The sequence below is a fragment of the Acinonyx jubatus genome, chromosome F2 (genome assembly GCF_027475565.1).
Source record: "Acinonyx jubatus isolate Ajub_Pintada_27869175 chromosome F2, VMU_Ajub_asm_v1.0, whole genome shotgun sequence".
In the NCBI taxonomy this organism is placed as follows: domain Eukaryota; kingdom Metazoa; phylum Chordata; class Mammalia; order Carnivora; family Felidae; genus Acinonyx; species Acinonyx jubatus.
Genome location: NC_069394.1, coordinates 779,585 through 805,099, shown reverse-complemented (window position 1 = coordinate 805,099; position 25,515 = coordinate 779,585). Strand labels below are relative to the sequence as shown.

Sequence of the window (25,515 nt, the reverse complement as noted above, 5' to 3'; positions counted from 1 at the left end):
CGGGGGTGACCGGGAGCTCCCGAAGGCCCCGCCGCCTCGTTTCACAAACACGTTTATTCAAACAACGGAGTTGCGTTCGGGCTAGGTCGGGCCGGGGTGGGCGGTGTCGAGCTGGCCCACCCTCCTCCCGGGCTCTGCTGACCCCTGGCGGCTGGGTCGGCCCCAAGCGGGGACACAGCCCTGGCCCTCCGTGCCGGCACCCACCAGTCCACGCACAGCAGCCGGAGGCAGGGGCGCCCCCAGGGGCAGCGGAGGCAGCCGAGGGGCCAGCAGGGCTGTGCGCCGCGGGGAGCCGGGCGCCAGGGACTGCTGGGCCGAGCGAGGAGGGGGCCCTAGGGTTAGGTGGCTGGAGAGTGGCCCAAGAGCCCAGCCGGGTCCCCTGGGGGAGCCTGCTGTGAAAGGTGACCAAGATCCCGGGCCGGTGGAGGCAGCCCAGGAGCAAGTGCCAGGGGCCCGCAGAGGGGGCACCCGCAGGCCTCAACGGCCCTGCCTGTCGTCACCTGCCAGCAAGAGTGCCCGAATACCACCTTGTGGCCGTCAGCGTTGGGGGGCCAGTAGCCGTCCTGAAGCGACACGGAGGGGCACCCTGCTCCCCTGCCCAAAGAGCGTGCCTGTGAGAGGAGGGGGGGACAGCTGAGGGCCAGGGTCGCCAGGCATCGGCAGAGCCCGCGTCCCCGCTGCCCTGTCTCACTGTCTCACTGTTGAGGCTGCAGTAGCTACAGCCTGAGCACAGATGTCAGCTCAAGGACTGCCCACGCCATGTGACAGGTACAGGACCCGCTCAACCGGCCGCCTCTCACAGACCGCCGCAGCGGGTGCCACATACGCTCCACCTGCTGGGAAGCCAGTCAGGGCCAGGCTGTCCGGAGAGCCTCCTGCCCTACCTGCTGGGCCACCCCAACAAAAGTTGAGAAATCAAGAGCCTTCTCTTGGTGGAGCCAGGGTCTAGGGAGACCACGCGGCTCCAATCATGCTGTGTCCAGCTGCGGAGGCCAGGCAGACATTGGCTGCCCGGGTGGGGCCCCGAGGCCTGCGGGTGGGCAAACCCAAGCACCCACCAGAACTCGGCACCCACATCCGGGGCCCCCTGCAGAGAAAAGCTAGGCTAGGCGTCCACTGCTCACAGGATTTCCCTTGAAACACCGAGGCCTGTCCTGGACCTCTCGGCACTGGGAAGACCGCTGTCCGCCATGGGGGGCCAGTTCAGGGGCCCAGACAGAGCTTCTGAAGAAATTCTGACTCACCTCTTCAGGGGGGTGCAAAAGAATATCACATCCGTGAAACAAGACTGACTTCTGTGAAAAGGAAATAGTCTGAAAACACGGAGAATGGAATGTCTGAGTTGAGTCCAGGGGGGAGACCGGGTGACGAGATCAGGAAGTGGAATCGGGGGGCGTGACTCGGAGCCAGCGGTGGGGGCCCCGTGGGGACAGGGCGGCCCGCACAGGGGTCTAAGGCCTGCACAACCGGGCCTCTGCGAGAAAACGGGGCACAGGTGGCGGCCAGCAAGTGAGGGCATGCGGGGAGGAGTTTCCCTATGCTGAAGGCGGCGTCTGCCGATGGAGAGGATCCACAAAGGGCCGAGAAAGACACATCCCCGGCACCTACCTGCTGGGGAACCTTCAATTTTTTTTTTTTTTTTGCAAGTCACACTTTGTCTTTTTTTTTAATGTTTATTTATTTTAGAGAGAGACAGACAGAGTGCTAGTGGGGGAGGGGGGGAGAGAGAGAGAGAGAGAGAGAGAGAGAGAGAATCCGAAGGAGGCTCCAGGATCTGAGCTGTCAGCACAGAGCCTGACGCGGGGCTCGATCTCACGAACCGTGAGATCATGACCTGAGCCAAAGTCAGACGCTTAACCGACTGAGTCACCCAGGCGCCCCGACTTTCAAAGCAAAAGAAAACTTCGCCAGTCTCCAGACACACACACACACCCAAAGTCTACATGCAAACGGGACAAAAATCTTGGGAAAAAATCCACATGCTCGTCACAAAACTGCTTGATGCTAAGAGACCACAAGTGGATTTTTGTTTAGCTTTCCAAAAAACAAACTGTTTAAGAGCAAAGAAAAAGAGTACTGTCTTTCAAAGATCTGAAGGAAACGCTTTGACCCTGAATGCCGTAGCCAGCGATGCTACAGACATCGTGGGAGGAAACGAGCACAGTTTCGGGTACACGAGAACTCGCGGCACATACTCAGCTTCACAGGAAGGTCTCAAACACCCGGCAACTGTCATTTGGGGGGGGGAGTTATTCCAATATCAACTGATAGATGCAAATGACCTGTAACGGTAAAAGGCAAAATAGATTTAAGAGTCCAGGATATTTACTACCCACCCAAGGAGTTACCTCTACTAAGCAGGTGAAGAATCTGCAGGAAGGGAACAAGGGGGTGCCAGGCAGCCGAGCACAACCCAGAAAACAGGAAGAAAGTAAAAAAAAAAAAATTAAGTGCCACGAGTCCTTGAGCCCTAGAGTATTCTTTCATGCAACACAGCTGTAACAACTAGGATTTCAGTTCCCTGTTGCCCCTGTGGTTTAACGGTGAATATTTTTTCATTATCGCTCTATGTCCATCACCGTACGGCCCAAACACGGAGCCTCGTGATGGCTGTAGACAGAAGATGACGTCGGTCAGCCTTGGTGACATCATAAAAGTAACGTACCTGACCAGATTGTGATGGAAGAGGCAAGGGGAGACCCAGGAGGGGAAGGAAGCCCACTGTCCTCGTCCTCCGTGGAGGAAGTTCGAGTGTACCATGTAAAGTCACAGAGGCGCTCCCTGGCAGAGTCATGTGCGTGTGAGGAGCTGAACCCACAGAGGAGGAAGGGATGAGGGCAGCGGGGCCTCCGCTTTTAGAGTGCTAAGTCCAGACCTGGAGGTCACCCAGTTACAGTGCTCACCTGCAGGAGAGCGGTGGGGCCGGCCGTGGCGCGTGTCTGGGCCAGGTCGGGGGAAGGCCACAGCTTTGTGCCTCAGTGACGAGCCGGGCTCCACAGTCCCCTCCCGCGTGCCTGTCTGCGGGCCGTGAGCGCTCGACCTGCCCTCCTTCCTAAGTGACCGGCTCATTTTCAGTCCAGTCCCTGCCCTCACCTTGCGGCCACCCTTCGTCCTGCTGCTTGTCAGCTCGGGGCGCTGGTTCCCCACCGGTGGCTCCCGGTCTTTGAGGCACACCCACGCTCAGAGTTTCCACATCTAGGCAAGTAAAAATACTGCAGCGAGCCCTGTTTTTGCTGGGGCAGACGCTGTGGCAGGCAGAAGATCCCAGAACGGCGCCGGGCACGTTGTCTGTGAGACGAGCAATCCTCACGGTAGCCGCGAGATGGCGTCACCACCCCATGCTTCAGACCAGGAACCCGGCAGGGAGAGGCCTGTCCTTCATCATGGCCGTAATCAGCAAAATGGGTCCCCGGGCTCAGGCCTGTCAGATCCTGCCCCCCCCCCCCCCCACCAAGACTGTGAAAACCTTCTGGGCAGGAACCAGGGCTCAGAAGCCCCATGCTGCCTCGTCTCCCAACCCCGACACAGGCAAGAGTGTCAGCCCGCAGGCTCTGCCAGGCTAAAGTGGTGGCCATGACCCAGGAGGTCACGAGGCCGGCCAGACGGAGCGTGGACCTGACCAGTCGATGCGCACCCTGCCATGAGCAGCATCCAGGGGGTCAGGGAAGACACTCCAGCCCGTCCAAGGGCCCCTTCAGCCTCTGCTGTGGCGCTGACGCCCGGAGAGGAAAGGGTTCCGGGCCACGGCTAGAACACTGGACCCTGATGGCTGGCCCACCCCACCCTCCCCCATCCGGGGCACAGCCTCATGGAGCGGGGGGGGGCCCGAAGCTGCCAAGAGGAAGGCCAAACGCTGACTGCAGGCCAGCCCGCAGCGCTGTGTCCCAATACCATGGAGGACGGCGCGGTCACCGTCAAGGGCAGCGCTCACACCACGGCACCGCTCCAGACGGGGTCTAGCTCTGCAGGCGACATGCCCCCCAGGACCCCGCCATCTCCTCCCGGAGGCATACCTCTAACGCCCCTAGTGCCCCCTCCGGCTTACCCCCAAAGTAAGGCCACACGCGCCACCAGCCAGGCCTGGCCACCAGTGCCCCCCACCTGGGAGCCCATCTTCTGCCTCCAACACAGGGGATCCAGCAAGGAGAGGGCCAGGGCTCACTGCGGCACACGGCGTCCTCCTGCTGGGCCGCCCGGCCTTGAAGCTCCAGGGACCGCTCGCGGCCAGCACGTCTCCGCTTGCAGCCGCCTAGGCCCCTCCCGGCCCTGGGTGCAGACTCCCCCTCAGGCTTCTCTGTCCCCAGCTCTGGAGGCGGCCAGCCCTCCCCATCGGGGTCCTCCAGGGTGGCCATCAGCCCTCGGACCTCCTCTGGGTCAGTGGCCAAGCCCAGCCAGGGTGCGGCTGCAGGAAAGGATAATTCAAGTGAAAGGTGGAGAGAACGTTACGGGCGCAGGGCCACAAAATGGGTGCGGGTGTAGGGCAAGGTAGATGGTGAGGTCAACAAAGGGCCATGGGATGTGCTGGGGTCCCCAGTGTCATGCTCCCCCAGTCACTGCCTGTACTGTCTGGGGCCACAGGGTGTGGGAGTGGCCAGAGGGGGCCTGGAAACTGGGTCCACCTTTCAGGAGGGAATGTCAGGGCCCAAAGGTACCCAGGCCCCTGAGCAAGAGTGGGGGAGACACCTGGGGCTGTGATGAGGGACAGGGGAGGGGCAGGGTGGCCTCTGTCTCTACCTCTTCAGGGTCTGTGTCCAGGGCAGCCCTGGCCAGACGCTCTGTCCCAAAGACACATTGGAACTGAGCCTCCGGTCCGGAAGCGCTGATCTGGGTCTGGGCCACCCAGGAGCCTGGCCCTGCTCTGGGCCTTCAGGCTCAGCACGTGACAGACAATGCCCCCTAGCGGACTTTGCAGAAACTACTCCGCCCCCTGGCATGGGGCCAGGGCTCCCCAGAGCTGTAGGACCATGGTAGGAGGGGAGTGGTTTGCAGGCTCAGGGCACCGGAAAGGTATCCAGAGCCTCCAGTGGGAGGAGAGCCAAAGGTGAGGAATGCTCCTGGGACACTCACCTGAAAGCCAGCCAGATCTAGTGCTCCCACCGGGAAGACAGCAACACGTCCCAGGCCGGCAAGAAGGTCCTCGTGGTCAAGTTGTATGAAAGGCATGGTTCCTGGCTCCAGGGACAGCGCCATACCCACCAGCACCCCCACCCCAGTGGCCCCGCAGGCCCCAGGCTCACCCACCCCACATGCTCCAGAGACCCTGGGGCAATCTCCATAGGGCCCGCTGGGCCTGGAGGCCCCACAGACCCCGGGCTCATCAGCCCTGCCTCCTCTGAAGAGCCCACTGGCCCCAGGCTCACCAGCCCCCATGTCCCAGTGACCCCACGAGCCCTAAGCTGACTGGCCCAGCCTTTCCAAGAGACCCTATAGGACCTGTCTGCAGAAAGGCTCCTTCCTACCTGTGCTGGTGCCTCCTCAGAGCCCAGGGTCACCGTCCCTGCACCCTTCAGTGCCCTTGCTGGCCCTCCGGCCTCCAGGACAGCATGCTCAGTGGCCCCAGGCTCCAACTCGACCGGGCAGTCCCCTCCACTGGTGTCCTTGGCAAGATTCTCAGGCTCATGGGGGAGGAGACTCAGCTCTGATTCCTGCAGCCGGTGGTCCTGGTGTAGAACCACTTGGGCCACTTGGGGGAAAGGCGAGGACAGAGGGCCATCGTGGTGTGAGGGATAGGGAGGGGTAGACCACTCAGTCTATCTAGCCCCACTCCCCCTGCCAGTGCTGGAAGGAGACAATGGTGTCCAGGAGCCCAGGCTGGCTGCGAAGGCCCTCCAGGGGCCCCTGCCACCGCAACACACACTTTCCAGGTACAGCTCCAGCAGCAGCAGGTGCGGGGGGGATGCCCCCTCACACACGCACAGCTCAGGCCTGGGGCACCCAGGCCAGGGACAGACACCTCAGCCCCCTAAGGCCCGGGGCCGGGCCCGGGCCTGTTCCCCCAGGACGCGGACCTCTATGGGGGAGGGTGCAAGTCGGCTCAGAGCATCTCCCCAACAGGCACCCCCACCCCAGTCCTGCCTCTCACCGCCCCCCCCCCCCCCCCCAGAAGGGCAGGGGCAGTTGGGCCAGGACCCGGTCTGGTCCGGGGCTGTCCAGGGCATGGCGGGGATGCTCTGGGTGCCCCGTGGCACGCAGCAGGGTCTGGCTCTGCGGCTCCAGGCGCTGGGGTGCACAGCAGAGGGCAAAGGAACACGGCGGCACCACGGAGCATGCGCCCCTCCTAGACCCAGACCCTCGCTGCATCCTCGCTGGGGCGGAGAGGGGCGTCGGGCCGGCAGCCCGCAGCCGGCAGAGGGCGCTCAGGCTGCCCCTTCCACCCGCCCCCTCACCTGCCGGCTCCTGAAGAGTGCCAACGCCCCCTCGGCCGGGTCTCCGCCAGCTCCGCACAGGGGTCGCCCCGTCCCCCACCCCCAGCATCGGCTTCTCTAAGCGGAGCACGAGCGCCTCGTCCGCAATATCAGGCGGCAGCCCGCGGAGCTCCGCTGCTGCCCACCACCCCTCCCCCCACACCTCCCCTCCCTGTGACCACCACTGCCTCCCCCCACCCCACCCCTGTCCCCGCATCCCTGGGGCCTGACCCGGCGGGAAGTGCAGTGGCGCCACAGTCCCACCCTGCTCCTTCCAGCCCCTTCCAGGACCCTCAGCAGCATTGTCTGGCGTGCCCCCGCCCCCTATCACGTTGTGTGTTTGAAGCGGGGAATCTCACACTCCCCAGACCCTGAGCTGCCCCAGCCCCTGCCTTCAGACAGGACTCCTGAGTCTGCTCTGCAGGCAGAAGGCCTGGGGCAGGAAAGCAAAAGTGAAACTGCGGGAGAGAAGGGAGAGGGGGCTGGGGACCGCCTCCCAGGCGTTTCTCTTCCCCCAGGCAGGCCCCTCCCGTAGGACCCTTCACCCCAGCTCCTGTGCCTGCAAAGAGCCCCTGGCTAACCAGGAGGTGTGGCCAGGTCTGACCCCTCAGCTCAGCCCACTAGTCCCATCTGTCCCAACGCAGCTCACAGGCTGGTGGGGTGTGGGGAGTGGCCCCTGGGGGTCCTCTACTCCCACTGGCCTCTCCCTGTGAACCTTAAAATGGCCAATCACTCTCCCTACTCAGTGCACCGGGGGTCTTGAGTCACTGCCTCCCACTCAGGGACCTCAAGCTCGGTGTCACTTTCCCCTTGGGTGGCCAGGCCTGCTCCTGGCTGAGGCTGGCTGGCACCTCTCTCCAGAAATCTTCGCAGACCCCACTGCTCAGCCCTCACACCTAGCAGGTGACTAGGCCTCACGCCTCAGGAGTGAAGGCGAGCGGCTCCTGTCCTCGGCCCGTAAGTCCTCTGCCCCTCCCAGCACAGCCACGCTCTGCGTCCTCTGCTCGCCTTCCTGTGGCTCTCCCGTCTGTGCACCTGCCGGTCCTCCCATCCGACTCCATCACTGCCCTCATTGTCATCATGGCTAACCTAGAAGGGGCAGGCGCTTTGCTGACACGGCTGGCTGCAGGGGAAATGGAGGGACAGACAGGGCCCAAGGCAGTGCTGGGCCTCGTCCAGGCTGCACCCTTAGATCCACACCCACTCTTGCCCCCACCCCCACCCCCGGCCCATCTGCTTTCAGCCTCTCAGAGTTGTTCCCATGACTGCTCTCCATCTCCTACCTCCCGTCTACCCCTCAGCACCTGCTACTCCCCCAGGGGGCTGAGGACCGGCCCAGCCTGCACCTCAAGTTGCACACCGAGCGTCCCTGGCCTGTGCCTCCATCGTCGCTTCCCCAGATCCCTGCCCTAACCTCTTAATCTCCCTCTGCCACTCCTGCACACCCCACTATCCATCCCCGACAGAGAGGGCAGGGTGAGCCTCATAAAGCGGCACAACAGCCGCCACAGCTTGAGTCACTCGCAGCAAAAGCCAAAGTCCAGGCTCTGCCTGACCAGGCCCCAGTGCCCTCTCTGTCCCCATCCCCCATCCTCTTCTTCCAAGGCAGCAGATCACTCCTACCTCAGCACCCATGCACGGGCCCTACCCTCTGCCTGGATGGGCCTCTCCCACAGAGTCACCCAGCTCCCACCCGACCCCCACCCCCATGACTCCCCTACCCCACCCTTATTGTTAGATTTAACCTGAACCTCAAGTCTCTAAGGACCTCTGACTTGCGTAGGCCCCATCCAAGGCCCTGACTTCAACTTCATATGGGTCATTTTTTAATTCTTTTTCTCAGATTGGGCCCCTCAAATTGTATGAGCTTCTGGTTCTACAGAACCTGAATCTATCCCTGCCCGCTCTATATTTTCTCTTCTCGTAGAACTCATCACCTCCTAACGTACCATGTAACCTACCTAATACACGAGTCCCTGACGTAGAGGGTCTGCCACTGGCAGCAATGTACTGGGGTAGCTCAGATCATTATGCTTTCAGGAATTCTTGTGAACAAGCTGTTAAACCGGTGGTAGCTTGGAATCAACTGTGATGGGTGTGTTTGTGACATTAGCACGTGCAAAAGTTTGAGATCGGGGCTTCCCCGATCTCAAACTTTGAACCAGCACACCATGCGTACAGGAGAGAACATCTTCCGGGCCATTGCGGGTCTGGGAGAGGCCAACCGTGGCACAGGAAGGTCCCCAGGCACTGCTGCAGAAATCGTCCATGGCTGTGACAGTCAGCACATCGTCAAGAGGACCGCTGAAGCTAAGGGAAGACGCTGACTTGGCCTCCAGTCCTGGCAATGAAGCAGGGCTAAGAATGCCACCTTTACAACCTAAAGACGCGATGAAGACAGGAAGGATAAAAGGCCCAGGACCCCACTGGAAATAGTACTCAATGGTTGCTAGAGAGGATGGAGCAGTTAAGCCATCAGGCCTCTGGGTTTGGGATAGACTCGGACGAAAGGGCAAGGGAAAAGAGAAAGCGATGTTTTAAGACCAAGGAGGCATAGAGAGTCCTTGGCAGACTCTGCGTATGCCAGATTTAGGAAGACATTTCCCAACTCCCTGAGCCGAATCGGCCAGACCAGGCCTTTGTCTGTAGGGTCTCAGCCCTCACGGCCCAAGCCTTACCCTTAGGCGGGACGCAGGGCGCAGGCCTGGGACCCGGAAAGGAGCCAGTAAGGCGGCCACAGTGGGTAGGATCCAACCGGGAAAAGCCCGGCCCTCCCTGCAGAGCACCGCCCGCAGCCCGGCTCCACCGCCCCCAGGCCCCGCCCCGGCCTCAGGCCCCGCCCTGTCGCGAGGCCCCGAAGCACCTCCCGAGCCGCAGGCCCCGCCCCGCGCGCCCGGCCCCGCCCCGTCACAAAGCCCGGCGATCTTCCAAGCCGCAGGCCCCGCCCCGTCACAAGGCCCCGCAGCAGCGTCTCCGGGCCGCAGGCTCCGCCCCGCACCCTCGGCCCCACCCCCGGCCCCGCCCCGTCACAAGGCCCCGCAGCGTCTCCCGAGTCGCAGGCGCAGGCCCAGCCGAGCCGGCCGCCGAGCGGGTGCTGGTGTGGGTGCGGGCGCAGCCGCCATCGACCGCGCGGTCGCGCACCGGACACCGTGCGCACCGTTCCGGAGGCGCCCCGCGAGTGGTGAGTCCCTGGCCCGAGCGCGGCAGCGTGGCTACCCTCTCGGCCGCCGGGCCGGCCGCCCCCGCGCGGGCCCTGCGCAGCCGAGCGGCGCCGCCGAGGGTCAGTCGGTAGGTCCCGCCGGGGCGCACGGCCCGCTCGGGCCGGGCGCGGCGGCGGCGGCGGCGGGCGGCAGGGGGCGGGGGCGGCAGCGACGGGACCCCGCGTCCCGAGCGCACCCCCACCCCCGACCGGGCCGCCGGGCCCACCCGCTCTGGGTGCGGGCTCCGAGGCCGCCGCCCCCACCCGCCTCGCCGTCTCGCCTGCTTTGTTCCCCCGCACGCCCTCTGGTCGCTTCCATCCCCCACACACCCCCGCACCCCGCTGTTCCTGGCGTACCCTCCTGGCAGGCACCCCGGCAAGCGGATCCGGGCCTGCTGCCCCCACCTGGGGAGCGAGGGACGGTCGGGCCTGCCTTTGGACAAGGGTCAGGGCTCTCGCTGCTCACAGATGGTCTGGGGATTTCCTGGGATAGAAATAGCCGTCGGCTCTGGCCCCTTAAAGCTGCTTAAGGGGCGGGTTGCGAAGGGGAGGGTCCGGGCACACCCCCACACGTCCCTGACCGCGCCCCCAGCCCCGACCCGGGCTGAGCTCTGACCCGGGAGACGCGAGCAGCGGTGATAAACCTCCTCCAGTTGCTTCTAAGAAACAACCGAAGCTAAAAATCCCGAAGCCGACGAAGTCATCATCTTATCTGTCCCCTCCTCCACTTTTGGGGTCGTCTCAGAGCGGCCCCTTGTGAGGCCCCGCGCCCAGCTGCCCAGTCCCCACTGGCTCTCCAGATCCTTCTGCTCAGGCTGGGCTGCCAGTGGCCCTGGGGGCAAAAGTCATGAGTGCCCCCCTTTGTGTCCTGGTTCCCTGCAGCAGGTGGGGCGGGGCGGCGGTGGCTGGTTCCGGGGACTTGTCACCGCAGGGCTGACTTCTCTCTCTCTCCTCTAGGGGGAGACCACAGAACCTGAGGCCATGCCCCATGAAAAGAGTTTCTTGGTGTCTGGGGACAGCTATCCTCCCCCCAATCCTGGATATCCTGGGGGGCCCCAGCCCTCCATGCCTCCCTACCCGGGGGCCCCTTACCCACAGCCCCCTTTCCAGCCTTCCCCATATGGCCAGCCAGGGTATCCCCAGGGCCCCAGCCCCTACCCTCAAGGGGGCTACCCTCAGGGCCCCTACCCCCAAGGAGGCTACCCTCAGGGCCCCTACCCTCAAGGGGGCTACCCGCAGGGGCCATATCCGCAGAGCCCCTTTCCCCCCAACCCCTACGGACAACCACAGGCCTTCCCGGCACAGGACCCTGGCTGTGAGTAGTGGGGCGGAAGCAGGGGGGGAGGCAGGGGCTCTAGGTGCCCTCCAGTGGCACTGACCCAGCCCATCCTGGTCCTCAGCACCTCAGCGTGGAAACTATCATGAAGAGGGTCCCCCGTCCTACTACGACAACCAGGACTTTCCTGCCACCAACTGGGATGACAAGAGCATCCGCCAGGCCTTCATCCGGAAGGTGGGCAGAAGAGGCCGGGGAGGGCCGGGGCCGCGCTGGGCGGGGCTCTGAGCTGGCTCCCTCCCCAGGTGTTCCTGGTGCTGACCCTGCAGCTGTCCGTGACGCTGTCCACTGTGGCCGTGTTCACCTTTGTCGGGGAGGTGAAGGGCTTCGTCCGGGAGAACGTGTGGACGTACTATGTGTCCTATGCAGTCTTCTTCGTCTCCCTCATCGTCCTCAGCTGCTGCGGAGACTTCCGGCGGAAGCACCCCTGGAACCTGGTTGCACTGGTAACCCCGCCCCTGCCCCGCCCCACGTTCTGGGGGGGTGGGGGCTCCCGCCACAGGAGGATGGGGGTGGGGGGTTGGAAGCGGCTCCCCAACCCAAGGCTCCCTCTCCCCACAGTCCATCCTGACCGTCAGCCTGTCCTACATGGTGGGGATGATCGCCAGCTTCTACAACACTGAGGCGGTCATCATGGCCGTGGGCATTACGACAACCGTCTGCTTCACGGTGGTCATCTTCTCCATGCAGGTGAGGGGCCCCCGAAGGCAGGGCTGCGGAGGGCCCAGAGGCCTCCCAGGGGCCCCGGCACCCAGAGCCTCGCCCCCCACCCCACCCCGGCCCGCAGACCCGCTAGGACTTCACCTCGCGCATGGGCGTGCACCCAGAGGCCCCCCTCCCCCCTGCCCGCAGACCCGCTACGACTTCACCTCGTGCATGGGCGTGCTCCTGGTGAGCATGGTGGTGCTGGTCATCTTTGCCATCCTCTGCATTTTCATCCGGAACCGCATCCTGGAGATCGTGTACGCCTCGCTGGGCGCCCTGCTCTTCACCTGCGTGAGTGGAGGCGGTGGGCGGCCCCCGGGAGGGGGGGCTGGGGGGGGTGCGCAGCGTGCAGGCTTGTCCCTCAACAGCACCCGTTGCCGTCGCCTGCAGTTCCTGGCAGTGGACACCCAGCTGCTGCTGGGGAACAAGCAGCTGTCCCTGAGCCCGGAGGAGTATGTGTTTGCCGCGCTGAACCTGTACACGGACATCATCAACATCTTCCTGTACATCCTCACCATCATCGGCCGCGCCAAGGAGTAGCCCGCGCCCGGGCCCCACTCAGGTGGCCTGGATGGCCTGGACCCTGCCCCTGGTGTGGCAGTGCCATCATACCTCCCCTCTCTCTCTCTCTGGGCACCGCCTGGGAGTGAGGGGCCCCCCCTCCGACCCTCCTGTGTGTATACTGCAGATACTTTTGTCTGGACCCGCCGTGGCCAGCATGGCCCCTTCTAGCCCTCCGGCCCGCCACAGGGCAGCGGGGCCAGGTCTCCATGCCTCCTCCTGCCCACTCACTGTTGCATGAGCCCTGTCTGCCAGCCCACCCCAGGGTCTGGGGGCGACACCAGGTCCCAGGGGAGAGGGGTGAAGCCAGGAGGTGCGGGTGCACGTCTCCCCTCCGGTTCCAGCCCCCTCCCATGCCTGGCATAGAGAACCCTCTCCCTCCCCTCCCCTCCCCCGCCCCGGAGCGCTGCCCTCTGGGGGCCTGAGGGCTGAGGATCTTGTCCCTGTGCTGAGCCCTGAGGGCAGAGAGATTGAGAGTATTTCAGGGGAGGAGGGCGCCTTCCTCTCCTCTTGCTGTCTTTAAAATTCCAATAAACGGGACCTTCTGCTCTCTGCCTTCCCGTCACTGGCACGGCCGCTTCTGTGGGTGGCAGAAGCTCTCAGCATCACCAGGTAGAGGGAGGAGCAGGTTGGCCTGCTGGGAGGGGAGGTCAAGGACAGAACAGCAGCCAACCCTTCTCCACCTGCACCCCACCCACCACCTCCCCAGCCGCATCATAAGGTCTAGGCCTAAGACTCGCACGGGAAACTGAAGGCCTCTTGAGGTTAAGCATGGGGCCAGGGGATGGTGACTTTGCCCTGCACTCCTGGGAACTGCACGACAGACGAAGGGCTTGCGAGACCCTCACCATCCAGCCCTGGGCCCGGGAGCAGCACAGGCCACTGACAGAGCAGGTCCATGGTGCCCCTCACAGTCCGGCTCTGCCAGGCCCCAGCGTGCCCACCAGTGCCCGGGCCTGCCTCAGTCAGAGGCCGTGCACCTCCCCATGCCGTCCCCATGACACACCTGCGGCCCGGAGCCCCTGGCGGAAAGCTGGACAAAGACTAGGGGCTTGGCCAGTGGGGTCCCTCGGCCTGCCTCTTGCACCTTCTTCTGGCCTCGCCTCAGTCCCAGCTTGTTCTGGGTACCCCACCCCCACTCTTGCTCCCTCACTTCCGGGCCCTCGCCCACCCTAGCGCCAGGATGCGCATCCAGAGGCCAGCCAGCTGTCCCTGTCCTCACGCCCCGAAAGAGGGGCTCCTGCATGGCCCAGGGCCCGGCTCCCTCAGAGGAGCCCCCTGCCCTGAGATCACCACGGCCTTCCCCCTGCAGGGCCCTCCCATCCAGCCTGGCTTGAGAACCCTCTCCTGGGGCCCCTCCGCCCGCCAGCCCCCCCCCCCCCCCCGCCCATTAACCCAATCCTTTAACTGGCCCAGCAGCCCAGCGTCTGTGAAGGGACCCCCGCACCACAAGTTGTCTACAAGCACCTCGACTGGGGCCTGAACCGAGTACATTCTCCCCGCCAACCTGCTGCTGTGTCGTCGTTGCCAATGGTCTCCACCCCAGCCACCCAGGCCAGAGCCACAGCTGCCCTCTGTCCTCTCCCTACCCACCTTCCCCTGCCAGGGAAGGCCTCCCCATGCTTACCTGTGGGCTCACATCCACCAGCCGTCTGCCGGCCAGGTGTATTTCCAAAACCCCGATCGTACCACCTGCCTGCTTGAAACCCTCTGATGGTCACCAGTGGGATGAAGTGCACCCTCCTTGCCCAGCACACAGGCCCTGCCATCTGCCCGCTGGCTGCCCAGCTGGCCTCCCCATCCCCTCGCCGCTCAACCCCCAGGCCTGACCTTGCACGGCCTAAGCCCCAGGCAGGCCCCGCTTCCCCGGGGCAAGGCTGTGCACCACGGGGCCCCTCCTGGAGTCCACGGTGGCTTCATGTGACACCGTGCTCCTCTGTCACTCTGCCAGGCAGGCAGCACGGCTCCCCTCTGTCGCCTCCCCTCGGCTGCGGGCTCCTTGAGCAGGTGCCCCGCCCTACCCGGGGCTCTAAGCATGCAGGAACCCGCTCAGTGCTCGCTCACAGACCCATCAGGGATTCGTGCCGAGGAAGAAACACGGGGTGCTCACATGGTGAAGGAGAATACCGGTTGAGGTGAACGAAAGTCTGGAATAATGGCCAAGCGTAACATGCAGGGACAGTGTTTTCTCAAGGAGCTGGAGGAGCACACGCCCGGCTCCCCCGGGACGGCCAGGGTTTGGAGGTGCGGGGCAGGGGCCGGACGAGGGCCAGCAGCAAGTCCCTGCTTCCTTACGCCCTCCCCACGTCACCCAGAAGGGCCAACCCCCCTCATAGGTCCTTTCTAGCACCACTCCTGTGACCCCGCGGCTCCCTGGGGTCTGAGGTCCCCTCGCTGCACTGAGCCATAAGCTGGGCCTGTGCACGTGCAGCCGTGTCCAGTGAGCTTCCACCCAAGGGCACGGTCATGGCCAACTATACTAAGGCCAAAGAAGGCTAATTTATTCTCCAACCGAAATGTCTATTTACGCAGGTCAGCGTTAAATCCATTCTCGTTCCAGAGATGAACAGACACAGTGCGCACCTCCATCACGCTCCTCGCCGAGCAACACGGCCAGTGGCCGTGCAGAGCCTCGCGGAGAGGCCGGCATAGGACCCCAGCTCTCTAACGCCCGGGGCCAGCACCCGGTGCAGGCCCAGGCACAGCACAGGCATCAGCCGTAGGATGAATGCATGAACTTTACATGGCGCTGGCTGCCCCAGGACCAGGGACAGAGACAGACTTGGCTTTCAGGACTTTGGCTCAGCTTCAGCGTCAGTGGGAAGGCTTTTCAGGAGGGCGGATGGCAAAACTGAAAGCCTGCGAGAACACACTGAGGCACATCTGGCACGACCACATGGAAGAAAGGGGGGAGCGTGCAGAGTCATGGGTGGTCAGGGCCAGGTGCGGACAACCGAGGAAAGAAGGCTCCGGAGTCTGGAGTCTACCCTGTGGGCAGCGAGGAAGCACTTCCTCCAGTGAAGGGGCCGGCAGTGGTTTGAGTGGAGGCAGGACGATGAGCGCGGGCCCGCGGGGAAGGCGCAGGGCGGGGGCAGAGGAGGCACTGAGGGGAGGCCCGGCCCGAGAAGCTTGGCCTCTTCCGCCTGCAGAACATTCTGTCTCTTGACTGTTTTCGCTCGGTCTCGGGCGTGTGGGGCCCTGGAGACCTTCTAGCGTGTCCAAAATGCAGATCCCTCTCCCTACAACTTCTCAGCTCCCGTCTTCAGCACTGAAGGCGCCTCTTCCCCCAGGGGTCTTCACCCCTCCGACCCACTTTGTGACACCATCCACATCCTCCGAAATGGCAACCTCCACGCCCTTAGGTTCTCGTGTGGCAATGCCTCCTTCCAGTCTGTGCCCTCTGTGCTCCTTCATCCCGCCCTGGCCTGCGTCCCTGTGGCCCGGCCAGCTCCCGGTCCGGGGAGGACGCTAGCATGGGTTCAAAATCCTCTCCACCCTGGGGCGTCTGGGTGGCTCAGTCGGTTACGTGTCCGACTTTGGCTCAGGTCATGATCTCGTGGTTCGTGGGTTCGAGCCCTGCCTCGGGCTCTGTGCTGGCACCTCGGAGCCTGGAGCCTGCTTCGGATTTTGTCTCTCTCTCTCTCTCATAAATAAACATTAAAAAAATTTTTTTAAAAATCCTCTCCACCCCCATTGCTGTCACGACCCTGTGGCATTTCTCCTATCTCCACCCTTCTCCCGAGTCGAGGCCACAACCCCACCCGTCTTTAGCACTGCAGACGGTGATGAGCCCCCTTACATGCCTTCAAGGGACTTCCAGTCCAGATCTGGGGTCTCAACTCCCACTCTTAACACACAGGACTACTGGATAAAATACTTTTATAGTTTTAAGTACACATCGCTGAACAGCAGTGTAAGAAACAAATGTGAGGAGAGACCACCTCAGCTGTGAGGGAAGAGTTACAGCCACGGGACTTGGAGAGGTCGTGCTAAAAAAAATAAGACTTAGCATCCAGGACCCACGAGGGAAAGAGGCTTGGTGAGACCCCAGGCTTTTGACCGAAAGCCTGGAGGGTTCCAGCTGGGGGACTAAAGCACAGACCCTTAACCAGAACCACACCCAGGCTGGATTCAGCTCTGTCCCTAGTGGTTGAAAGTAATCAGCTCCATTCTGTCTGCCTGGTAAGGAGATGACATCATCCGGAGCCTCTACAGGGTTTTTTTTTGTTGTTGTTGTTGTTTTTAACACACAAAGGCTGTCATTTAATTAAAAATTACTAGGCATTTCAAAAGACCACATGACTATTTTTCCAAGAGGAAAAATAAGATACAGAAATAGACCTGGGGGTGACTCAAAGATTGGAGGTAGCAAAAAAAGGGGAGCTTTAAAATAAATACGATTAATACGTTAAGAAAAAATTGGAGGGGGCAGTAGAGAAACATGGACGAGAATATGGAGAATTCCCCGAGAGAGTTGGAATCTATGTAAAGAATCAAACTGAATGGAGGACTACAATTAGGTGAAACTAAAAATTCAGTAGCTGCATTTAAGACCAGATTAGACAAGTCAGAAGAAAGGATTACTGAGCCCAGAGGTCAATAGAAGACATCCCAACTCCCAAAGAGAGAGAAGGGACGGACAGAGAAAATGTAGACATGTGCTTCTGCTATGGGGCAGGAGGCTGCAAGGTAGGCGCGGTTCTGGAAGGAAAAGAGAGAGCGGAAAAGGGACGTCTGAAGAGATAATGCCTGAAAAACTTCCAAAACCAGTGATACATCAACCTGCAATCTACCAAAACTGACACAAAAGCGTTATGCTGACCTCGTAAAGTTCCCCAGGTTCTGTTATGAGCCCACGATCATGCGCTGAAACGCGTCTTTCCAAAACTCACACGTTGAAGTCTAAGCCCGAGCGCTCGCTGTGTGTTCTTGTCTGGAAATCCCGTCACAGCAGGTGTAATGAGTTAGGACAAGGTCACACCGGAGTAAGGTGGGCCCCTAATCCAGTGTGTTTGCCGCCCTTATGAAAAGGGGAAACTTGGGCACAGGGGCCTTCTCCTTCTCTGGCCCCTGCCTGAGAGGAGCTGTCACTGTGTCTGCCCATCTGCCACAAGTGACAGCGGGACTGCCCCAGCTTCCTGACTGGGAGACACAGGCAGACGCTCAGGGCCGAACCCCAGAATCTGAAGGCTGAAACCCCTTGTGCTACAGGACTGTGAGCGTGGGGCCAGGGCCGATGGCCAAGGTGTCCTGGTGCTCGGGAGGCAGAGATCTAGCCAGCGGGGCCGGCCACCTCTCGCGTGCAGCCCACCGTCACAAGAATCCCGGCCACCTCAGCAGCGGCTGGCACACAATCTACGAGTGTCACTCTGATTTGTGGTGGACGCCACCTTAGGAGCACCGCCACCCCAGGGCCACCGCCACCCCAGGGCCACCGCCACCCCAGGGCCGTCTCCACTCTGTGCAGCCAGAGGCCTGTGATGGTAAAGAGTTCCTGGCACCCCTACCCAAAACAATAAAGATGTCAGGTGACTTTTCTCAAAAACAAAAACAAAAATATCATACTGAAGGCTCTAGCAAGTATGATAAGGCAAGAAAAAAGGGCACGTTTATTTATTGCAGCACGACCACGTAAACAGGAAATCCTCTGAAATCTACCAAAAAGACGACTAGAACAAACAAATGAGTTTGACGAGATCATAGTACACAAGGTCAACAATAAAAGAGTCACGCGGGGCTCCTGGGGGGCTCAGTCGGTGAAGCGTCTGAGTCTTGATTTTGGCTGAGGTCGTGATCTCGCGGTTCGTGGGCTCTGTGCTGACGGTGTGGAGCCTGCTTGGGATTCTCTCTCTCCCTCTGTCTCTGCCTCTCTAAATTAATTACTTAAAAGTCATATACGTATTAGGACCACAAGTCAAGGAAGGCATGTGGCCTCCAGAACCAGCAAAGAGCAAGGAGACAAATTCTCCCAAGATCCTCTGAAAACAAACACGGTGCTACCTACACCTGGTTTTTAACCCATCGAGACTTATCAGACTTCTCGTCTACGGAACCGTAAGATAGTAAAGGTGTGTCGTATAAATAAATTCTCATATTGCTCAAAACGTTATGTAATTGTTCACTGCTATGAACGTGAAATTTTAAAACTCTATATACGTATGTGTTAACTATACATACATTTAAAAAACCCATCAAGTGCTTAGGGACTATGGCAGAGGCTCCCTAAGATCACTCTCAGGTTTGATGATTCGCTAGGACTCACAGGACTTAGCATCTACTCCACTCACCATTAGGATTTATTAAAGAGAAGTACTACAAAGCAAAATCAGCAAGGAAAAGAACTCATGTGGCAAAATCTGAAGGAAGTCAAGTGCAAGCGTTCAAGGGTCTCCTCCCTGCGGAGTCACAAAAGATGAACCTAATTCGTTGACCAAGGAGCTGTGATCACGTGTGTGAAATGTTGTCGATCAAGGATGCTCACTGCAGACTCAGCGCCCAAGGTTTTTATAGGGGCTGATCACATAGGCACCCTCTGCCCGTGTTCTGCAGCAACCCCCAGACTCTAAGAAGGAAACCAGACGCTCGGCAGAAGCCATGTCGTTTGAATGTACAGCTTAGGCACAGTTCCTTCAGCCTATCGGTTCTGGGAATTGTGGGAATCCTCCTGAAATCAAGCTGCTAGATGAGAAGCAAGGGCCAGCCTTGCAGAAAGACCTTTCTCAGGGGCGTGGTCTCAGGCCTTTTCTACACAGTAATACATTTAAAAAGATATGTGCAATCCAAGTCCACTGAAAATGACAAACATTGCTGAGAGGTATTTTTAAAGACCTAAACAGAGAAATTTACATTCATAGATCAGAAGACTTAGGGTGTCAAGAGGTCAATTCTCTACAGATTGATAGAGAAATCCAACACAATCAAAATCAAAATCAAAATCCCAGGGGTTTTATTGTAGAAATTGACAAACATCTTAAGATTTAAATGGAAATGCAAAAGATGCAGAAAAGTCAAAACAGTTTTGAAAAAAGAACAAAGTTGGAGAAGCTATTCCACCTGGTTTCGTGACTTACTGTGAAGTGACAATAATTATAAGGAGGACACAGGTGAGTGGAACAGAATAGAGGATCCAGAAAGAGACGTACACGTATTTTTTTAAACAAATGGTTCCATCTGATGGAACCAGCAGATACCACTAGGAAAGAATCTCGATCCTTACCTTACATCACACACAAAACTTAACTTGAAATCGCTCATAGACCCAAATATAAAAGCTAAATTTATATATTAAAAAAACCCTTCTAGATGAAAACACAGGTGAATCTCTTCACGACCCTAGAATAAGCAACTTTCTTAGATAAGACGCAAAAAGCATGAACCACTAAAAAAATCTTCGCTAAAAGCTTTTAGTCTCTAAAAGACACTGCTGAGGAGGGGCACTGGGCGGCTCAGTCAGATTAACGTCCGACTTCGGCTCAGGTCATGATCTCACGGTTCGTGGGTTCGAGCCCCGCATCAGGCTCTGTGCCGACAGCTCAGAGCCTGGATCCTGCTTCGGATTCTGTGTCTCCCTCTCTCTCTGCCCCTCCCCTGCTCACGCTCTGTCTCTCTGTGTCTCTCAAAAACGAATAAATGTTAAAAAAAATTTGTAAAAGACACTGCTGAGGAAATGAAAAGACAAGCCACAACTTGGAGAAAATATGTGCAATGCACGTGTTTGACAAAGGTTTATATCTGGACCACATAGGTGCTTCTGCAATTTCAGAATCACAAGGCATGCAACCTAATTTTCAAAAATGGTCAAAAGACTTTAGGAACCTCATAAAAGAAGATACACAAAGGGCCAACAAACACACGCAAATATTTTCAACATCGTTAGGCATCAAGGAAATGCAAGTTAAGCCACAACGAGATACCGGTCCACACCGACCAGTACAGCGAAAACAGAAAGATTTACAATAACAAACATCGGCAACGCGGAACAACCAGGGCTGTCATGTGCTGGTGGCAGAAACGTGGAAGGTACGACCACTTTGGAAAACAATTTGGCAGTTTCTTACCACGCTAAACAGCTATTTGCCATACGATCTAGCCACGTCGCTCCTAGATTTTTACCCAAAGATGTATACACAAATGTTCACAGTGGGCTTCATCCATGAGAGCCAAAAATGGAAATGACTGAAATGTCCATCAAAGGTGAGTGGATAAATTGTGACACAGTCATGTGATGAAATGCCACCGAGCCATAAAGAGCAGTGAGCCAGTAATACTAACACAGCCCCGTGAGTGGATCTCAAGATCAGAACTCTGAGCAAGAGACGCCAGACGCAAAAGAATACGCACTGTCTGATTAAAAGACTGTTAGGGGGGCGCCTGGGTGGCTCAGTCGGTTAAGCGTCCGACTTCGGTTCAGGTCATGATCTCACGGTCCGTGAGTTCGAGCCCCGCGTCAGGCTCTGTGCTGACAGCTCAGAGCCTGGAGCCCGTTTCAGATTCTGTGTCTCCCTCTCTCTCTGACCCTGCCCCGTTCATGTTCTGTCTGTCTCTCTCTCTCTCTCTCAAAAATAAATAAACATTTAAAAAAAAGAAAAAAAGAAAAAAGGCTGTTAGGCCCAGGGGTTGGAGGCGGGACTTGCCAGGGAAGGGCGCACAAGGGAACTGTTGGCGTCACAGAAATGTTTTATCCCTCGTTGTAGTGGGGGTCACTTGGTACATACACTTGTCAAAACTCATCAGATTGTTTGCTTAAAATGGGTACATGTTATTGCATAAGAATTATACCTCAATAAAGGTGATTTTTCAAATAGGAACGTGGGGGCTCCTGGGTGGCTTAAGTCGGTTGAGCGTCCAACGCACGGTCTTGGCTCAAGTCACGGTCCCAGGGTCACGGGATCGATCCCCCCCTTAAGATTCTCTCTCTCTCCCTCTGCCCCTCACCCGCCTGTTCTCTCCCTCTGTCTCTCAAATTAAAACATGAACGTGAAAAAAATAAAAAATAAAATGTGAATGTGGGCAAAAGATTAACAAAACCCTTTCCTCTTCTGCTTGACAGTGTGACCTTCGGTGAACTCCCTGTGCACCCCCGGTAATCAGGTAGAGGTAGAATGTTGGTTTGACTCGCAGCACTGCTTATGGTAACGCTTTGCCCTACTGGTAAGCGGCCCGTGGACAGGGAGCAAGTGGAGAGGAAGCAGCAATGCCCGAGGAAGCCGTACTCTGAGCCCCCTGGGGGACAGTGGCTCTCGAATCAGGACCCCAGAAGCTCCGTCCGTGGAAGGGCCCAAGGCCCGACGACTGCCGTGAGGCGCAAGCTTTGGAGGCCAGGGCAGCTCTCGCCCTGCCCAACGTGGACCTCACCATCTTGAGTATGAGTTGGCACCTGTGGGTCCACGGAGGTGGCCTTGTCGGCTCCGTGACTCCGTCAGAAAAGGAAGACGCAGCTGCGGTGCTGGCCGAGCTCCATTTCCTGCCCTGTGAGCAGACGGATGCCAAGGGAGACCCCTGGCTACCTTGTGGCCGGGGCTGGGTATCCCGCAGACTGAGGCCCCTTGGGGGACACCGCAACGGCTGTTTCACAGAAGAGCGACCACAAATGGCCACAACACGCACAGTGGCAGGTCCAACTGCATAAATCATCAGGGGAAGGCAAGTAATGGCGGGCACAGCGTATGCGCTCAACGAACACCTGCACGACTGAGGCCGCGACCGCGACGGGATGCCAGTTAATGTCCACTCGACCAGAAAAAATGCACAAGCCCGACATATCAGGTGTCGGAGAAGTCACGCAGCACCAGGAATCACTTTGTGCGTTGGCGAGCAAGTCAGTTAGTAAGCGAGTTTGGCATTATCTTGTCAGGTGGAAAACTTGCATTTCTGCCACCCGGAAATCTGCACGTGTGCCCAGGATAAACGTTTGCACATGTTCGTCTGCAGACACGTGGGAACGTTTGCCGTGTCACCGTTTACACTAGCAGAACCCCGTAAGCGGCTAGACGTCTGCCGACGAGATTACGGGCGTGTAAATCGTGGCGCGTGCACAGAATACCGGTTCCCCTGACCTTGTCCTCTGACCACAAGGCAGCGCAATTAGAAAATTAACCATAAGGGGACACCCCGTCATCTGGGCAGAGTGCCCAGCGCAGCACAGGAGGGCACTGATACCCCAAGTCCCTGTGACGGCAGGAAAACCACCCCCCCGCCCCCGCCCACGCTTCCGAATGCAGAGCCCCTGGTGAGAACCACAGCCCTCAGCGCTCAGGATGAAGTCACATCCTGATGTGACCTCAGGCCCCACGTGACATGCCTGCGCGGCCACCGCCCTCGCCTCCCACTCGCCCCCACCGTGCACACGTCAGCCGCACACGTCGTCCCCACCTCGTCTTCCTTCAACCCGGGTGGATCAGATGTGAGAACCCGTCCCCCTGGAGCGCTCCCCTGACCCCCACCATCCGGGGCTCCACGCCCTTTGCCTCCGCTCCTCCAGCAGAACCCTTGCCCCCCGTGTGGCGGTGGCCTGTCCGCCGGCAGGTGCGTCCGACTTCACGTGACTCTCTAGTGGCCGCGGCACGACCACGGCTACCCCGATGCCTCGCGCGAGATGCGGCGCCCGACTGGCACTCAACGGATCTAGCCCTTGTGGAACTGCCTTGTGCGTTAGAGAGCCGGCCGCGTTCCCGGAGCCCAGTGTGGAGGGGACGGTGGGACAGGGACAGCCCCCGGAGGGTCTGGGACACCGAGAAAATGAAGTAGCCCCGCCAGAGGTGATTCACTCACCGATGCCCGTCTTCCGGGATCTGCCTCTTTCACCTTGTACGACGCACAGGGCGGTTTTCTTTCTGTGCCCCCACCCACCCCACCCCCGTTCCACTCACGGTGCTTCGGTCCTGCTTGAAGCCCACGCGGCCTCCCGCCTGAACCCTGCAAGAAGAGCCTCTGGAGCATCGGCCTCCCCACTTCCAGTCTTGAACCAGACACACAGGCGAGGACCTCACTCCCGGCTTAAAGGCCCCCCAAAGGCTACCGTTGCCTGCACTAATCTCGGCTGTGGCTCCTGCAGCCAAGGTCCTACTGGGCCAGCGGGAGTCACGCCCTCCCTGGGCGCCCAGCCCCCTCCTCAGGCGTCACACCTGCCCTCCTGGGCGCCCCGCTGCCAAGGCTGGCCGCTTTGTCCCCTGAAGACACCGAACTCGGGGCACAAGTTCTCGTTTATTTTGTGTCCCCAGTTCTTCACATAAGAGCCGCTCAGCAGAAGGCGGCCGGCCCGAGGACCAGCCCGGAGGAGGCCTGGGGCACTGTGGGGGGACCTACGCTTGCTCCCGCCAGTGTCTGGCTTCCTCCTGGATGTACCCTAACAGCATCTCTCTACCTGTTGTCCGTCTCCCCTTGGCCCTCTGTCCACCCGCCCCTCCAATGCTCCCCTTGGAAGGTCCCGGGCACGGAGCCTCAGGCCCCCGCCCCTCCTGCCGGTCCCGCCCACCCCCTTCCCCCCCCCCCCCCCCCCCCCCCCCCCCCGGCCACCTCCTCTCACCCCTGCAGGCACCGCCCCCCAGGATTTCAACCTTCCTCAGGCGCCTCCTGCCTGCAGGCTCCCAAAGCAAGGCCCACTGAGGCTCCCCCTTAGCGCGAGCTCCAGATGGCGGCGACAGGCCCTGCACAAGGACTCTACCTTGGGGGCACTCCCCTCCTGGCCCTGGGCTCAAATCCACACACCTCTTCCCCCTCCCCCACCCCGCCCCAAGGCTCCAGTGTGTCTTTCCTCCCCCAGGGGTGCAGGCCTGCCCCACACTCCTTCTTAGCCCCCTCTGACAGGCCTTGCCCACCCTGTCCTGAGGCGGTCCCAGGGCACGGTGGCCCGACGTCCTCCCAGTGGCCCCTCGTGGACCTCAGCACTGCCCGCCGGCTTGCCCCACTCCCCACAGCACCTCCACCTCCATCCGGCTCCCACAGGCGAACAGCAGCTGCTGCCTCGAGCACTTCCCAGGCCCTCACCCGCCTGGCGCGGCACAGACTCCAAACCACCCTGCCCTGCCCCCTGCCTACACCCCGGTGCTCCCACCGCAGCCTCCCTCGCTGATGGCGCCTCCTCGTCCCTGCCCACACCGTCCAGCCCCACAGTCCTCTCCCAGTCCTTCCGTGTGTGGTGCTGCCTCCTGCCTCAGGACCTTTGCTCTGCTTCCTCATCCCCCGCCCTCGGCGGCAACACCGCCTCCGAGGCCCCACGGCCCACCCTGCCCATCTTTCCCCCTCACCCCATTCCCCTGCAGGACCCTCGCCCTCAGTGCCGGGCACCCCTCCAGTCTCGCCCACACCGTGTGCCTAGGGCTTCGAGCGCATGTGCACGCAGCTGGGACGCGTCGCCGCTGCGAACCGACAGAGAAACAGCCCGGCCGGGGTGGGGGGCGGGGGTGGCCGGAGCCAGACCACAGGGGACGAATCAGTGGCCTGGCGCGGTCACTGGCCGCCCCCAGTCCCCACCCTCAGCGACAGGGGGCAGAAGCCCAGGGAAGACGGCGCACGAGTGCCGACTGGTGAGGACACACAGACACCCCCACGACCGACCGGGGTGTTTACTGGAAGGCCCGCCCGCGGTGGGGCCGCGGGGGCGGGGCCTGCCTGTTATCGGGAAACCAGCTGGGAAGTTGCGACAGGCGGGGTCGGGCGTGGCCCGGCGGGTGTCTGGCACGCGTCTACGCGGCCTGGTCTGCCCGGCTGGGTGCAGCATTTGCTTTCCACTTCCACCTAACGTTTCTCGTGGGCAAAATGCACGCCAACGAACGGGACCGGCCGCGTGTATGGGTCGCACGGAAACAGTGCACGTTTGCAATAAGCACTGAGGCAAAACCCTCCGTGTTTGTGTCGGGTTCGCTCTGAGGACGAGACACCCCCACTCCCCTGTGGCCGGAAACGTGTAGCGCACTATTCCCCAAACTGAGGCTCAGGGACCCAGACAGGCTGAAGGGAAGGTGGGGGCCCTAGGGCCCCCATCTGAGGGACATGGGCCTCAGGCCCCTTCCTCCGGCAGCACTGGGGCGTGGGGACCCCGAGCCTCCGAAGCCCGTAATCGGGGCCAGGTGTCGGGCGCCACGTGCAAGCCTGACCTCGCAGTGACCTTCACATATCATCGAACCGGAAGACAAACTGGAGGGTGGGTGCGATCAGCCCAGCCTGCGGTGACCGCACATTCCCACGGCCACCGGCCAGCAGAAGGCGAGCTGGGCCTAAAACCAGGCCCTCTGTGGCTCGCCACTTCCCTCTGTGTTCTTGGAGGTTCCTGATAAGAATTCCTTCGGAAAGGTCCGTGGCGAGTGTGCTAA

General features: G+C 60.2%; 2 protein-coding genes across 2 annotated transcripts; one reads left to right on the top strand and one right to left on the bottom strand.

Moving 5' to 3' along the window:
* Window positions 1-81: 81 nt before the first annotated feature.
* Window positions 82-6,557, bottom strand: PARP10 (poly(ADP-ribose) polymerase family member 10). The gene is given in 20 exon segments (XM_053208661.1): window positions 82-332; window positions 394-447; window positions 450-518; window positions 521-682; window positions 1,003-1,087; window positions 4,102-4,166; window positions 4,169-4,371; window positions 4,533-4,572; window positions 4,575-4,619; window positions 4,704-4,828; window positions 4,830-4,954; window positions 5,068-5,234; window positions 5,237-5,368; window positions 5,371-5,444; window positions 5,446-5,683; window positions 5,760-5,840; window positions 5,843-5,907; window positions 5,909-5,973; window positions 5,976-6,254; window positions 6,256-6,557. Coding segments are annotated over 20 exon segments (2,544 nt in total). The 5' UTR covers window positions 6,475-6,557.
* A 2,869-nt stretch (window positions 6,558-9,426) lies between these two features.
* On the top strand, window positions 9,427-12,755 carry GRINA (glutamate ionotropic receptor NMDA type subunit associated protein 1). Its single transcript, XM_027063676.2, has 7 exons — window positions 9,427-9,585; window positions 10,561-10,918; window positions 11,004-11,116; window positions 11,185-11,385; window positions 11,501-11,629; window positions 11,792-11,935; window positions 12,035-12,755. Exons 2-7 carry the CDS (start codon window positions 10,585-10,587, stop codon window positions 12,182-12,184), a joined length of 1,071 nt encoding a protein of 356 aa, XP_026919477.1. The 5' UTR covers window positions 9,427-9,585; window positions 10,561-10,584; the 3' UTR covers window positions 12,185-12,755.
* The last annotated feature ends 12,760 nt before the right edge of the window (window positions 12,756-25,515 follow it).

Excerpts from the sequence above, each read along its gene's own strand:
- GRINA (XM_027063676.2), top strand. The coding sequence starts at position 10,585 with ATGCCCCATGAAAAGAGTTTCTTGGTGTCTGGGGACAGCTATCCTCCC. Across the intron at positions 11,386-11,500 it reads CCTGGAACCTGGTTGCACTG|TCCATCCTGACCGTCAGCCT; the intron begins GTAACCCCGCCC and ends CTCTCCCCACAG. Across the intron at positions 11,630-11,791 it reads TGGTCATCTTCTCCATGCAG|ACCCGCTACGACTTCACCTC; the intron begins GTGAGGGGCCCC and ends CCCTGCCCGCAG.